General features: G+C 38.3%; 2 protein-coding genes across 2 annotated transcripts in view; one reads left to right on the forward strand and one right to left on the reverse strand.

Annotated features, from left to right (window-relative positions):
• Positions 1-4: 4 nt before the first annotated feature.
• Positions 5-14,783, forward strand: part of LOC138025220 (V-type proton ATPase subunit D-like) — a 15,195-nt gene continuing 416 nt past the window's right edge. Inside the window, exons 1-10 of the mRNA XM_068872426.1 lie at positions 5-97; positions 196-313; positions 406-485; positions 2,546-2,613; positions 4,514-4,558; positions 6,120-6,223; positions 10,908-10,974; positions 11,481-11,559; positions 12,927-13,006; positions 13,605-14,783. The exon at positions 13,605-14,783 is cut by the window's right edge and continues 416 nt beyond it. Of these exons, the coding sequence (XP_068728527.1) occupies positions 51-97; positions 196-313; positions 406-485; positions 2,546-2,613; positions 4,514-4,558; positions 6,120-6,223; positions 10,908-10,974; positions 11,481-11,559; positions 12,927-13,006; positions 13,605-13,660 (744 nt within the window). The 5' untranslated portion in view covers positions 5-50 and the 3' untranslated portion in view covers positions 13,661-14,783. The remainder of the gene's footprint in view (positions 98-195; positions 314-405; positions 486-2,545; positions 2,614-4,513; positions 4,559-6,119; positions 6,224-10,907; positions 10,975-11,480; positions 11,560-12,926; positions 13,007-13,604) is intronic.
• Positions 14,469-14,783, reverse strand: part of LOC138025219 (arpin-like) — a 7,482-nt gene continuing 7,167 nt past the window's right edge. The window contains exon 6 of the mRNA XM_068872425.1: positions 14,469-14,783. This exon is cut by the window's right edge and continues 103 nt beyond it. The gene's annotated coding sequence lies outside the window, so the exon portion shown is untranslated.

Consider the following 14,783-nt stretch of genomic DNA (forward strand, 5'->3'; position numbering starts at 1 on the left):
GCTCTGAGGCCTGGTCACCAAGTCAAGTCAGAGAAGAAAACTTTCGCATCATGTCGGGTGGCGGAAAAGATAGACTGAACATTTTCCCTTCTAGGATGTAAGTAACGGGATTGATTAAGATCAAGGGCTTCTCGCGTGGCTTTCCTTTTGAGGAATATTAATTTTTGTGTGCGAAAATTGCGTTTATTTTTCAAGGGCCCTGACCTTGATGAAGGCTAGATTGAAGGGTGCCCAGAAAGGACACAGTCTCTTGAAAAAGAAATCAGATGCCCTGACAATGCGTTTTAGAAAAATCCTCAGGAAGATCATTGAGGTAATTTTTGAGAATATGCACTCAAATTGCGATCGCGTCTTTATTAAATGTAGGAGTTCATTCATTGCGTCGACTCGATCTCTCCTTTTCAGACCAAAACGTTGATGGGTGATGTCATGAGAGAAGCAACTTTTTCGTTGGCCGAGGCAAATTTTGCTGCTGGAGATTTCAGGTATACATCAATTTCTTGGTTTTTTTTCGAATAAACTGATTTTTTTTTCACCGATATGGTTTTCGATTCACCTCACAGGCACGAGAGCTAGAGTCACATGATAATCCATCAATTATCGTGTTAAGCACTGGCCAAACGAGAGCGAGAGTCGATGAGAGTTGACCAAAGTTAAACTCTTGCTCTTGTTTGGCTAGGAACTCTCATCCACTCTGATTGACTCTCGAGAGCTCTCATCAAATTTGAACCTGCTCAAATTCTTCATGAGAGTTGGCAAGAGTTTTGTCTTGTTTAGCCATGCACGAGAGTTTGAGCGAGAGTTTTGGGGTCAAACAGCAAGCTTGTTTGGGCACAAAATTCATTTAACTGGTCTGGCTAGCTACATATATCGGCTGGCTAGTCAAAATATTTACATCAGAAAGGGTGTTCCCAGGGTGGTTCGCAGACTCTCTCCTTCTTTTGCGCGTGAAACTCTTGACAAACTCTTGTCAACTATTGCTCTCGTTTGGCCAACTCTCGATCACTCTCATCGACTCTTAAAAGTTTCAGCTCTCGTCAACTCTTGCTCTCATTTGACCAGGGCCTTACTCATTTCCTAAGGTCATTCCTCAGTATTGCACTGCACATCCTGTATTTTGCGTCAATATTTATGAATTGGATCAAATTTTCAACATTGTAAATATGGGGAAAGTTGATCATACACGCTAAAACAGTTCTCAAAACATGTGAGAGAAGTTGTGAATGACCCATAATTCTTTGCAAATAAGCGTGCACATTCTGAGAACATGGCAAATTTTGTTTTGATCTGCGGTAATCGAGATAGACTGGTACGGTGGTGTTTTACTCTTAAACGAGCCCGGTGACATATTTTTTATTCCATAAGTTTGGTGTACAAATTATCCCCTTCAAAACCAAAAATTTGTAGATATAAAAGATATAGATAATTATAGATAAAAACGTACACAAAGCCCCTTACCCAGGGATGTAAATTATGATCTTGAAAACAACGACTTGAGAAACGTTTTGAGTAGACTTCTTTTTAATTTGAGTGATTTTTTCCATAAACTATATAAGAGAGTGTTCCATAATGCTCTAGACTTTCTACCTATCAGATGTTTTTAAGTACTGTGTAATACTTTAAAAACCCTCTTGTTTAGCTATCGTAAAATGTACCCTGAGCTGATGAAATAACGCAGGTGATTAGTGTCAGTACAGGCATCAATGGGGTAGGATTGGCCCATTATATCTCTTAAGCAAGCAAGGTGACATCTTTTTTATTGTAGTTCTCAAAACAGGGATTAGTACATGTAGGGAACATTCAGGGAAAGTTTCAAGAAAGTCGTTTCACAACTTTTTTTTTCTGAGGAATCACCGTAAGTTTTATTGGGAGTGCAGGGATGGATAGTGGTTGGAATGCTTAAAGTGTTTATGACTGATTTTATTTATTTACTCAATGGAAACATTATGGTTTTCTATGATAAAAAACTATTATTAGAAACCTTCCAAACCAATTTTACTTCTGTGTCCTTTAGCGTTGTAAAACTGAGAATTTTCACTTCCGGTGAGGTACAAAACCACTCTAGTGTGGAGACTGGGGATAGTAGAACAGGAATGAAATTTTCCAGGATCCACATTTTCCTGTTTTTTGGATTGAAAAGTTGCTGAAACTGCTTATGAGATAAGTTGTAATTGGTTGCAATAATGAAAGTAGAGAGTGTTCCATAATGCTCTAGACTTTCTACCTGTCAGGTGTTTTTAAGTGATACTTTAAAAACCCTCTCGTTTAGCTAGAAATTAGACAAAAGAGCAAAATTTCAAGCCCAAGAGTTTTATCTCAGAAAACCATGATCTTGTGATTGGTTAAATAAAAAAAATCGGTCATATACACTTTTATACAGCAGGCACATTGTCATTAAGAACACATAATATTTATTAAATTTTATTTTTTCGCTTTTGTTCGCTTGACATTCACCACTTTGAGTTGTCTTGGTCTGCATTCGTTTTATACGTTTTTTAAAGCAATCAATTTTACTTTTAAACTTTTGTACTTTTATTGTTCAAAGCTATGTTGTCTTAGAGAATGTTGACAAGGCACAGACAAAGATTCGTCTAAGGAAAGACAACGTTGCTGGTAAGATTGCATTAATGATTCTTCAAGGCCAAAAAACTTTTGTGTTTGCCTGTTGTGTATTGCACAACTGAAACTCAAATCCAATCAGTCAAATTGAAAAAAATAATTGCAATTGGTGAAAAAAGTAAAATATGTTTACAACGTTAAATTTTGTTTACAAGAAGGAAAATAAATTTATAGAGGCATGCTTTGCAAGTAAAGGTGTACGGTAAGTTATGGATCTAGTTTTTTCCTGTTGATTTATAACCCAAGCATGAAGCGGGTGGGGCATATTTCAACTGCAAAATAACTTTCATTGTGGGCCGAGAAAAAGAGGTTAGTAAGATATTATATTATCTATATTATCTCTGAGAATCAGGCATGTGGGAAAGGAAACTTGTTGAAGTCAAGTAGAAGGTTCATCTGCCACAAGGACTGCTGCATCAAAATCGGAAAAAGTGAATAAATCTCACTCGCAAGACTTACAAGGTTATGTCACATAGACGGCAGAAAAAACTTGCTGGAGGAAATCGTGAATTAAGCATGCTGTACAGTGGGCCATACTGTTGAATACATTACGCTAGTTTAGCCAGTCACTATCTGAGAGATAATAATAAGGGTACATAGTGATGAGGGGGTCATTTCCTAAAGAAACTGTGGTTCAGTGTCAGTAGAGAGTGAAATACGAATATAATGGTTCTATCAAATAAATTAGGCAATGAAGGTACATATCAGAAATGGTATGAACGTGAGTGCGTTTCGTGATTTATGGTCAATTGTGACGTTTTGAAAGTTCTCAAAATGCACTTGCATTTTCAAAACGTCACAAGTGACCATAAATTATGAAATGTACATGTATGAGCAAGGTCATACAATTTTTATTAATTTTTATGTTATACTCAACAAAATCACTCCATTGCTTTGTTTCCATAGCAACTTCCGTATTGCACTCTTTAACCTATAATTTATGCATTCATCATTGACCAATCAGAAATGTGAATATATAATAAATGTAAATTAACCACCATGAGAAAGATGTGCTAGCTGACGTTTCCTTTCATGATTGAATGGGCTCATGTTCGAAATTGTGAGCTCACAAATTTTACTTACAGCCGTTAATTTACCTTTACTGTTTCAGTATCAATTATTAATTTTGTTTAAGGTAATTCTCTGGTTTTGCATTGTGCAACCCTACTGTGCATAATTGCTTGTGTCACTGGCGCGCGCATTAGCTCACGCACATTGATAAAATGGTGGATTTTCCCTGATGCCAAGCTTAACCTGTCAAGGAATGGCTATTTTCTCCTGAACAAGCATGGTGACCCCCTCTTTTTAATGGTGTTATGTACTTCTAATAGGTACACAGAAAACATATTTTAAGGAGAAAAGTGAGCCAGACACTGTGTTTGAGGTGATGATATAGCGGTCCAATTTGCTTACTTTTTTTTGCAAGATCGAGCAATTTGAAATCACTTTACCAAACGAGTTTAGCCTGCACAAACAAGTACCGGTAGGCTCAAGTTTTCAGTAATATTTAGTAGCTTTTGCTATATAACCACAATTTTCTGGTTGATCGAGTTTGGGATGCTTTTCGTGTAATTGGGAAAAAAAGCACTTAAAATAAAAGTGCATGCAGCACAAAAACAAGCACAGCCACGCCATCTTTTTCATGCATTTTTATAATGTCCTTTGCATGAATATCAATAATTATTGTGCAAAGTTTAACAGAAATCTGGAAAGTTCCTCATTTTCAAGGGAATTACCTTAAACCAAATTTTCGAGTGTGTGCACAGTGTCTTATACATCATGATGTAGAAGTGGTTTGCAAGCAATCTCTAGATACAGATAACATTGGTATAATGTACAAAATGTGGTGGAAATGATGAAACATGGAAACCACCCAGTTTCGTATGTCTTACAGGTGTTCACTTGCCAGTCTTTGAAGCATATGCAGATGGAACCAACAGTAAGTTGTCCTTGTATTTATTGAGTGATTAAATTCAGCTTCACGCAGCACCTACAGGCAATTTTTTGAAGAAACTTTTGAATTTTTTTAAGGACCGCAAAGTGTATGGCATCATGCTATCCACTTATGATATCACACTCTATGTAACAATAGGTAGTCTGGCATCGTGTATTGTGCAGAAAATTTGACTCTCTGATTATGACTTTGCCACGCATTACCTGGCTGTCTTTATCTAATGTATTCTTTTAACACTGCACTTGTCTGTTATACAAACAAGAGCATTACGGAACTGTTTGCTTTCCCGCTACTACTAAACTATGAAAATCCTGGAAAATCCCAGTGCTGCCATCATGTAAAAATAAAGAAAATGGGAACCAACAAAAGCTAAAATTGAAGAACCTTAAATGCATGAAACATTGACAGATCTGACAAAAGAGATTACATTTAAAGTCTTAAACATGAAGATTTATTAGCAGTGGGACTGCTAATCATCATAACACCCATGCTTATGTTAAATTGTGCAAAATTCTAACACATTATAACAGACCCCTTTGAAGGAAATGTTATGAATAGACCTTTTTGCAGATGTGGCGGCCATTTTGATTTCTATGGTTTCAAATACAGGCCTTCTGATAGGGTGCAATGAAAAAAATGCAAATTATGCGAAATTTGCAGGGCAGATGATGCGATTAGGAAGGCCAATTATGCGATAAATATTGTAAATTATGCAATTTTTTTCTGAGCAATTTTAAGCTTGTTGTTCAAGGTTTCATGATAAAAAAACACATTTTTACTGCCCTTAAGACATAATTTTTCAACATAAGGGAACAGTAATTATGAATCTTGATCAACATTAGTTGCGACAAGTAAAAAAAATGAGGTCTTCTGCACTATTGGTGCACCACGTTAAAAGTTGAAAGGACACAACTAACATGCCAAATGAATGATCAATAATTATTATTCGTATCACCCAACTAGTGGACTAATGCAAATGCTGAATTTTGATTGGCTACATTACTAGAGGACTACTGGTATTAGTAATAGTCATTGAGTAGCTAAAAGCGTGATGCTTTTTTTCGTTTTATTCCCAAATAAATTTATTTTCAACTTGCATTTGCTAACTTTATTATTGCCTTTTCTGTCCAACTAGTTGGGTGATAGGCGACTCTTTAAGAATGAGAGTCGTACCAGGCCCCCCACATGCAAAATAATGCCTTGAACTTCGAATATTTACAAAATTGACGGTAACAAAGGCTTTTTAGCTCTTTTCCAAGGAAAACCATCTTTAAAATGGCGTATTTATGCAGGAGCTCCTAAGAAACTTGTTGATTTATGTTTTATTTTATGAATTTATGAATTTTATGAATTGTGCGATCGGATGCGATTTGAGGTCGATTGTGCGAAATCGCACCATCGCATAATATCAGAAGGCCTGCAAAATAGCTATCATTGCCCAGGTGTAAATACATGTTAATTTGCCCCGAAGCATCCCATAATGAAATCAAAATGACCGCTATATCTGCTAAAGGGTCTATTCTGAGGACATTCAATGTTATCGTAGGTTATGAGCTGACTGGTTTGTCTCGTGGTGGTCAGCAAGTTGGCAAATGCCAGGAAGTCTATGCTAAGGCTGTCAAATTGCTTGTGGAGTTGGCTTCCCTTCAGGTACATGTATTAGCCGTGGCATTATTGTTGTATCGTTTGCAGTTTGTCAAGGTTGTATACCTCTCAAATTAACTTTTAAAGAGACCTACAGAATTAGGGGTTTAGGGAAATGCTTACCTATCATAGGTGTCTCTTGGGTCATTGTGGGCTCTGACAATATTTTTTCTTCCAAATATTACTTGGCATTCCCCTTATCTCTTAAAACCACATTGGCAATCTTTGAAAGCAGAATACATTGTACATAATCACTCAAAATTTTTCCCCTTAAAACGACAAAACGAAAAACATCCTAGTAAAGTATTTTTGAACATTCTTCTTTGGCAAAAACTCAGTAATTATTTCCATAACTTTGTGACGATGACAAAATCAAAATAAATTTAAGACACACAAACGAACATTTACCTTTTAAAGACATGTTTCGGCATTACTCATGTCATCATCATGTCTTTAAAAAGTTGGTTCGCAAGGCTGTTGCCTGAGAAAATTTTCCGGAAGCCCTTAAGGCTCTCAACATTAAAAGTTAGTAACCCGAGTTATCTTTTTAACTAATTAGCCCAGTGCCTCCCCCACCCCCCTCCTCCCAAAGTCAAGTGGTCTGCCTTTGTTATACCTGTAATTATATGCCACAAAATACCTGTTACCACCGCAGCCTTTGGGACACATTAAGGATTGTAATGAGTCCATTGAGGTTTTGACAAAAAGCTGGTAAGCATCACTAGGCCATCTGCCCATTGGTTTGGTTAAGTGATCAGGAATACTGCGTCAAGCAGTCATCATAACAGCTCCAGTGCAGAAACTGTGGCCAGAGAACTTTTTGGAAGTACCTACTGCTTGTAATGTTGACTGAAGGAACGGTGACAGTGGGGAACGAGATAGAGGCTGACCAGCCCTGTCAATGAAGAGAGGACCGTGTGTGGATTCCTGAAGTTGGAGATAAAACATGGTTGAGAGAAGCCCAACTACGCCCCAGTTTTAAAACAAAGCAACCTTGTTGGAAAGGGTTAGTTTTGAAACTTTTAATGAAAATGCGAAGGCTGGAGGGATTTACATGTACTTCTGCATCAACTTGCAAGTCCTGAACTCTCCAGTCCTCAGAAAGCCAAAGAAAACCCAAACAGCAAGTGTCCCAAAGCATGATATGATCTGGGTTTTGCAGGTCCATCGAAGGATGAATAACATGCATGATGTCAGCTGTTGGTGGTTAACGCTGTGGCTGATTTGAGCCTTGATGGTGCTTTATCCCACTTAGGAGACACTGGAGTTGTAAGGGATCAGGAAAGATATAATCAATGTGAAGAGATTGTACAGCTTACAGTTAGACCTTTATAAATGAGTGGTGCAAACGATCAGCCAGTTGAGAACAGAAGCACAACAAGGTTTGCTCATTAATTTTGTAGGTAACATGGAGACATTCTCAATAGTATAACCATCCAGGATGTGAAATTCTACAAATTGGGATTGAGCTGAAGTATAGACACGGTAGGTAGAAGGAGTCAAACCATTGATTTTGCCAGGTAGAATTGGCACTTTGAAGTAAACTACCAGAAGAAGCAATGAAGGCACTGGGATAGCTGTTGGTTAGACCTCAGTGGGGAGCTAGCTGATGGAACCTCTGAAAGTCAAATTAATGGAGAGAGAGCCTCAGCAACTGAATTGGAAGATCCGGTCACATGGCGGGCAAAAAAGGCAAAAGAATGTTGGCCCGCCAACATGGACAGATGACAGAAACACCATCATGTTTGAATCTCTTGAAGTACTGTACCTCAATACATCAACTACAGCTGTGTTGTCGAAGCAAAATTCCACCCGTTTCATCGACGACTGATGTCCCCACAGAGAAGCTGCCAGAAGTGGAGGGAAAAGCTCCATGTAGACAATGGAAAGTGATATCTTTGAGGAGGATCACCTGTCCACAAACCATTCAGAACCTAAAATAGCGCCAACAGAACCTGCAGCATCCGAAGAGATCTGAAGATCCGGAAATGGAGTCCACTGAGGTGACAAAGGAAACCATGGCCACTACGTGAGTGGACAAATTCATGCCACCATGTGAGATCCAAGTGAAACTCTTGGTTATGGCATATGAGTGGTCCTCCTGTTTAAAAGCAGACAGCAAATTTATTATACCATGCAGTAAAGTGCGGCCAAGAGGAACAACTTTGCATGAATGCTGCAAGTTGCCAATGAATTGACCTCAACTCCTTACGAGAGCAGTAGCATTTGGACAACCAAGAGTTTAGTATTACAGTGATGCGTTCAAACTTTTGGTGAGAAAGGTCCACCCGCAACAGGAGAGAATCAAGTTCTACATGTATACCCAAGATGGTCAGGCTGGTCGAGGGGCCCTCCAATTTATCAGGGTGGAGCGGAATGCCCCATTGCTTGAACATCCAGATGTACTTAAAGCTGTATCCAAATTGCACTGGCCAATCAAAGAACTAGTAGGACCCAGGGTATGGAAATCATCCAAATAGTGAAGAAGGAAAACCACTCCATAGTTCTCCCTACAGATCCACTCAACTGGATCAGCTACTCATGAAAAAATATGAGAGACTGAATGTAAACCAAAAGGCAAGTATTTTCCTTTCCACTGCATGCCCAAAGGGTAACGATCATCAGGATGTACAGGAACGATATGGTAAGCACGCTCCACGTCAAACTTTGCCATTAATGCTGTCGCACCTTGGCAGAACAACATGATACCATCAATGATGTCATCAACTGTCATAAAAAATTATTGCACTACAAAGGGGTCCTTTTGAATTCCATCATTCACACTGTGTCCATCAGGACTGAAGAGATCAAGAATCAAGTGCGATTTTCCTTGCTGATGTTTCTTTGGTGTGACCCCAAAACCCAAAATGGCTGGTGTTAAGACTGGGTAATGGGGGTGTGGAGAAAGACCAGCGACCCATCCTTTGGTTAGCTCATTCTGTAGGTAGGCAACTATGATGAAGATTCTGCTGAGCTAATCTCAAGGAGACTGAAGTTGGGTTGAAGCTGATACAGAACCCATTGTGATTCCTGGCCAACCTATACTCTTCAAAATGCTGATCAGGATGGGTCGACATTAATTTTCTTTGCAAAGGCTGTCTACTCTAAGGTGAAACAGAACAGTCTGCAGCATTGAACACAACATATGAAGAAAACAACAAAACATTTTGTACACTATTTACACAAGAGACAGCTGCTGTTGTCATGGCAACTGAGGATTCATTGCCAGCAGCATTTGTTGCCAGATGGAGTAAGGGATCGGAATTGGGATCACTGAACCTCCTTACTGGCTTGAAAGGGACAATAATAACTTGGGGATGATCATCATCACAACGCTCAAAAACATGCAGTATCAGCATCAACCAAATGGCCAGCAACATGAACCCTCATTCCAAGAATGGCAGTAGTGAACTGTCTCTGATACACGAGTGGTGGTACAGATTGGGATGAGGAAGTTGGTGCAGAAGTCGGACAAGGTGATGACTGAGTTACAACAGGGCTTTGGGTGTGAAAATTGTATAAATCCAAGTCCATTGTCGACTAATCAGCTAGGCTGGAACCTGCAGCATCCTTCCTAAATGCAATATCATAGTTCAGCCCGGCAGGCCCAGGATATCTGCAAGCTCTCTGCAAGATCAATAACTTGTATTGCGCCAGCCAGTTGGATGAATACTGCAGAAAATCCATGTTGTGGTAATATTAACGCCTGAATTCAAGTCAGAATAATTATTGGTGATCTCCAGCACACGCTTCCTTGCTGGGGAAACCAATCTTGCCATCCAAATACACGAATGTATGGAACTCGGACTCCTGCACTCATAAGTTTACGCTAAAAGGTCGGTGAGCTCTATGAAAACGCCACTTATTATTTTGGAGACCAACTTACTAGGTATCTGTGCATAGCCAGGACCAGCTTCAAAAGCCTTATCAACTGACAGCATGTTAGACGAAGTGTACATGTAGGTTGATGGCCACATGGAAGAGAAGAACGCGAAGGGCACGGAAATTGTAGTGGTCGAAGGCCAGACAGAAGAAGCAAACGATAATGGCATGGATAATGGCCACAACAGGTGGCTGAGCAACTGATGAAATCCCAGAGTTTCCCATTGTAGAATAAGTGGAAATAAGGAGGGGACATCAGGTAATCAGGTAACTAGCTGCAAGTGGTGGGTGTTGCCATGTTTGAAGCATGACAATTGTGCCTCAACCCTCAAAAGAGACTTGGGAGGGCTGTTTGTTGAATTTGACATTCCATTAGCTTGAAATGCTGCTAAGATTTGTGGGAGCGATTGGCCCTTACTTTGTAATTTCTTCTTCTTTTAATGTGCTACAATGTATGCACTATTGCCCTCTTTCACGAAACCTTCTTCTCCCTGCTAAAAGCTATGGTGTGTAAACAAGTGATATGAGAATGATTTACCGGTACTGTACCCCATTGACCCCTGGGTGTGAGACTTCACAGATTTTACTCTGTCTGATGCCAGGCGATTTACTTGTCAATGGGGGGTGTCCTAGGGAATTTCAGGTGTCAATCGGTTAAGCAGTCAAAATGTCCCCTCCCTTATTAAAGTAGTCATCCATTATTGGAGGGTTCATTTTGACTGCTTAACCATTGACCCCTGGGAGTGGTTAAAAAAAGAATCTGCCGTAACAAAATTTTGTTTTTCCAAACTGTTCTGTATTCTTGCAGACTTCTTTCGTTACATTGGACGAGGCCATCAAAATCACAAACAGGAGAGTGAATGCTATAGAATATGGTAAGAACACTTTTATTAGAGGTACCTTTTACTGGACTGTAGGAAGTATTCTTCCATGGTATTAGCTGTTACAAGAAGACTGATGTGTAATATAATTATGCGTATAAATTTGCTATTTCAAGTGTTTTTTTAAATTGTAATTATGCGGTTTTCGTTAGCATTTGCTCAACTTTTCAGGGTAGATTTTTTCCCTGTATTAGAGATCTTCAATTTTTTTTCATGGAGTTTCATCGGTTTCCCTGTAGTTACATGTATGTTAGCCTGTGTTAACCTTTGATTCGTGAACTGCTTCCCATTGATGAGTAAAACTATAGAGTCTCACTCCAAGCAGTCAATGCCTTAAAAAAATTAATGACTAACACAAACAATGTTGGCTTTTACCGGTGCTCTAACATTATAGAGTTCCATTTTGTCTTCATCTTGTTTAGTAGGGAATCAAATTAGGGGCAAATAAGAATTACAAAATGACTTGTAGTAACCTTTTGGCTTTCTTATGTTGTTTTCAGTTATTATTCCCAAAATTGAAGCAACAATATCATATATCATTGGGGAGTTGGATGAGAGAGAAAGGGAAGAATTCTACAGGTTGGCTTTTTTGTCTGAACAACAATAATAATAATAATTAAATGCAGTATTGTACTTGTATTGGTAACAAGTACCAGCTCCCTCATTTTGTAGCCCAAGCATCTGGCTTTTCCACTCCACTTGTGGTAACTTGTACTGTAATTTCCGGCCGATTACCCGCGGGTAATGTATTAATTTTCCAGTAAACCGCGGTTGCTGCGGGTAATAGGAGGGTGCGGGTAATGTGATAATTTTTAAATCCCAGGTAAGTATTTGCAGGTAAACGTCCGGAAATTAGAGTACATGTATCTTTGAACAGTAACCCACCCAATTGGATATCCTGTGTGTACATCCTAACAATTGGATCAGTTACTTGGGCTTCAGAATTTTATGGGAACATCATTAACTCTTGCTGGACCAACTTTCAGGGTCTTCAAGTAATCTATCTGTAGTGAGAAGTAATTACTGCCCTTGTACTGACATCTGCAAATAGACAGACCTTTTAGTGTTTTGGACAGGAACGATAAGACTGTGTCCACCAGCACTTGTATGGGAAATTGAAGAAACCACATGCTGTTCTTAAAGAGTAATGCACAGCATTAATTTTGTCCTGCTGTGGTCTTCTTCCCAAGAGGTCTTTCTGAACATGGGGCTCCTAACACTTGCTATTTTCACCACAAACTGTTGTAAAGTATGTCAAATTTGCATCATATCGAACAAAGTGCATTGTAAATGCCGTAAATTATTATACCACACTGCTGACAATGTGGCATGCTCATTGCACACTGTGTGTGGTTTCTTTTGTGTGTAGGGACTGTTGGGTTCATTGTTCTTATTTGAGAAAAAAAGTATTTTTTACAGTTTGAGCTTAGTTACTTGGTCATTAAATGAAAGTGAGGCTGGGGTTAACATTGTTATGATATAGACCTCCTGCTTTTCTGTTGTTAATGAGGTTGCACCCTAATTAGATGGAATTAACATAAGAAAAGCAATGAGGTTTCTATCAAAACAAGGTCAAGTCTAGCCTCAATTTCATTCATAGGCCTGGTAACTACGGTAAGCACACAACTGTAAAATGGTCTATTTGCAGCTGTATCTTGCTTTGCAGTTTAGTTGAGGTTGGAATTCCTGTGCTTTAGCATCAAAGCCCTGCTTTTCTCCCACTGAACCAAATTAATATTTCAATACACCTTATTCCAAAATGGCCACTGATTTATGCACATAAAAATTTGCCTTTGTTGCCTCGTTCAAGATAAAATATTCTTTTGAATTTGAAGCTTAAGAACGAGGCATCAAGGGCTAATTTGAATAAAAACAAAAGAATATTTAAATGGCGGCCAAGGTGTATACCTTCATGTATTTTATGCAAACAACTTTTCCCTCTCAAGGCTCAAGAAAATTCAGGAGAAGAAGAAAATTATGAAGCAGAAGGCAGAAGCAGCAAAGAAGGCGAAAGGAATAACAAATGGTAACAGAAAATGACCAGTTGAAAATGTTAATAAAATTAATATGGTACCTTCAGTTCATTCTAAAATATCACACAAATCTTACAACATTGATAGGGTGAAACTGTAAGTGACTTGCAACTCAGCAACTTAACGGGAACCTCCACTCAATCAAAATTGTTCTACAATGTTTGTATCGGAAAAAAACGAATTTTCCAAATTATAGTATTGTTATTTTCACTTTCAGATTTCCTGGGCACTGCCATCTTGAATCTGAGGTGAATTGTGTGACTGTAACACATCACAAAATTATTCAATGAACAGTACCCAGGAAATTTCAATTCACTTATTTTGTATATGCTCCCAATGGAGAAACGTCAAACAATAAATTTCATTCCAAACATTACATTCATTGGTTGGAGTACATGTAATTATTATTTTTCTGGCCTAATCAGAGGTTCCATTTAAACTCACAGTTTCATACAAGCCAAGTTATCATTCTGCCAACAAAATGACTTCTTTAATTTGTTAGGCTGCTGTTGTACTGCTGTATCTGAGTAGTTCTCATCGTTACTTCTGGTAATAACAATGTTAACATAAAATTATCTGTTTGCTTTTCAGATCAAACGGCAAACTTATTGGATGATGCAGAAGATGAGGACTTGTTATTCAAGTAAAATGCCAATAAAAAGAAAATAGGTGGATGTGAAGCAATGAGGAATCTTTATATTTGATCTTCTTATACCCCATTCACACCAACAAGACGTTTAATTAATCAGGGTTGAACAGTTAAAATCAGTCACAGAAAAATGTAGGACTGGAATTTATATGAAATTCAGGTGAGTTTCAATGCAAGCTTTGATTTGTGCTAAATCTGTAGTCAACAAAAATCAGTATACATAATGTAAAATGACAACAATTTGGAACCATGTTTAACTAAATACCTTCAAACCATGGTTAAGGTTTGGTGTGAACAGGGCATTACTACAATTCTCAGTAACTTGAGTATGACGCTAGGGAAGTTTGGTGACAACGTTTCAGCATTAAAGTTACCATGTTGTCAAGGGCAACTTGGTTTGTTTCCAAGAGTCTTGCTTCGTTTCCAAGAGTAACCTTTAGGGGCCTTGACATCATGAGCGATAAAGCCCACCAAAATCTACAAATGGTAACGGTTAAATTCAAACTGGCGACTGCTACCAGTTAAATGATGTCAAACCCTGAAAAGGTGCCCTTAGTCACCAAACTTCCCTAGTGTCGTACTCAACTGAGAATCGTATTGCATTACTAATTATCAGTGTCAAGGTACCTTTTGGCCAAGGTACACAAGTCTTTTGTATCGTGACTGGTTGTTGGCCAGTTTTCGACAACTAGACCAGGTACTTTAAGATTTTGAAATTCACTTTAAGTCATCTATAATTATTTTAATACTTTTGAAAACATGTCCATTATTTTAATACCAATATGAATTGAAAAATGACACAAGTATTCCTTGACAATCACTTTATTAAAACCCTACCAATACAATACTGTATAATAATTATTACATGGCTCATGGAAATACCATTTCCATTACAGCTTCTCTCATGAAAATTATTGCAAACATGCTTATTCAAACAGAAGTGAAATGATAAATGTGCCATTTTTAGAGACTAGTTATTCAATTTGATTTTGAAAGGAATGTATTTCTTACTTCAATGTTCTTGTAAGAACATGATAAGTTGTAATTGGGTGACACTGTACTTTTGATTTTTGTGAAAGTGTGCTCTTTCATAGCCAAAAAAAAAAAGCAACACCAAATGA

The sequence above is a fragment of the Montipora capricornis genome, chromosome 12, assembly GCF_036669925.1.
Source record: "Montipora capricornis isolate CH-2021 chromosome 12, ASM3666992v2, whole genome shotgun sequence".
NCBI lineage: Eukaryota > Metazoa > Cnidaria > Anthozoa > Scleractinia > Acroporidae > Montipora > Montipora capricornis.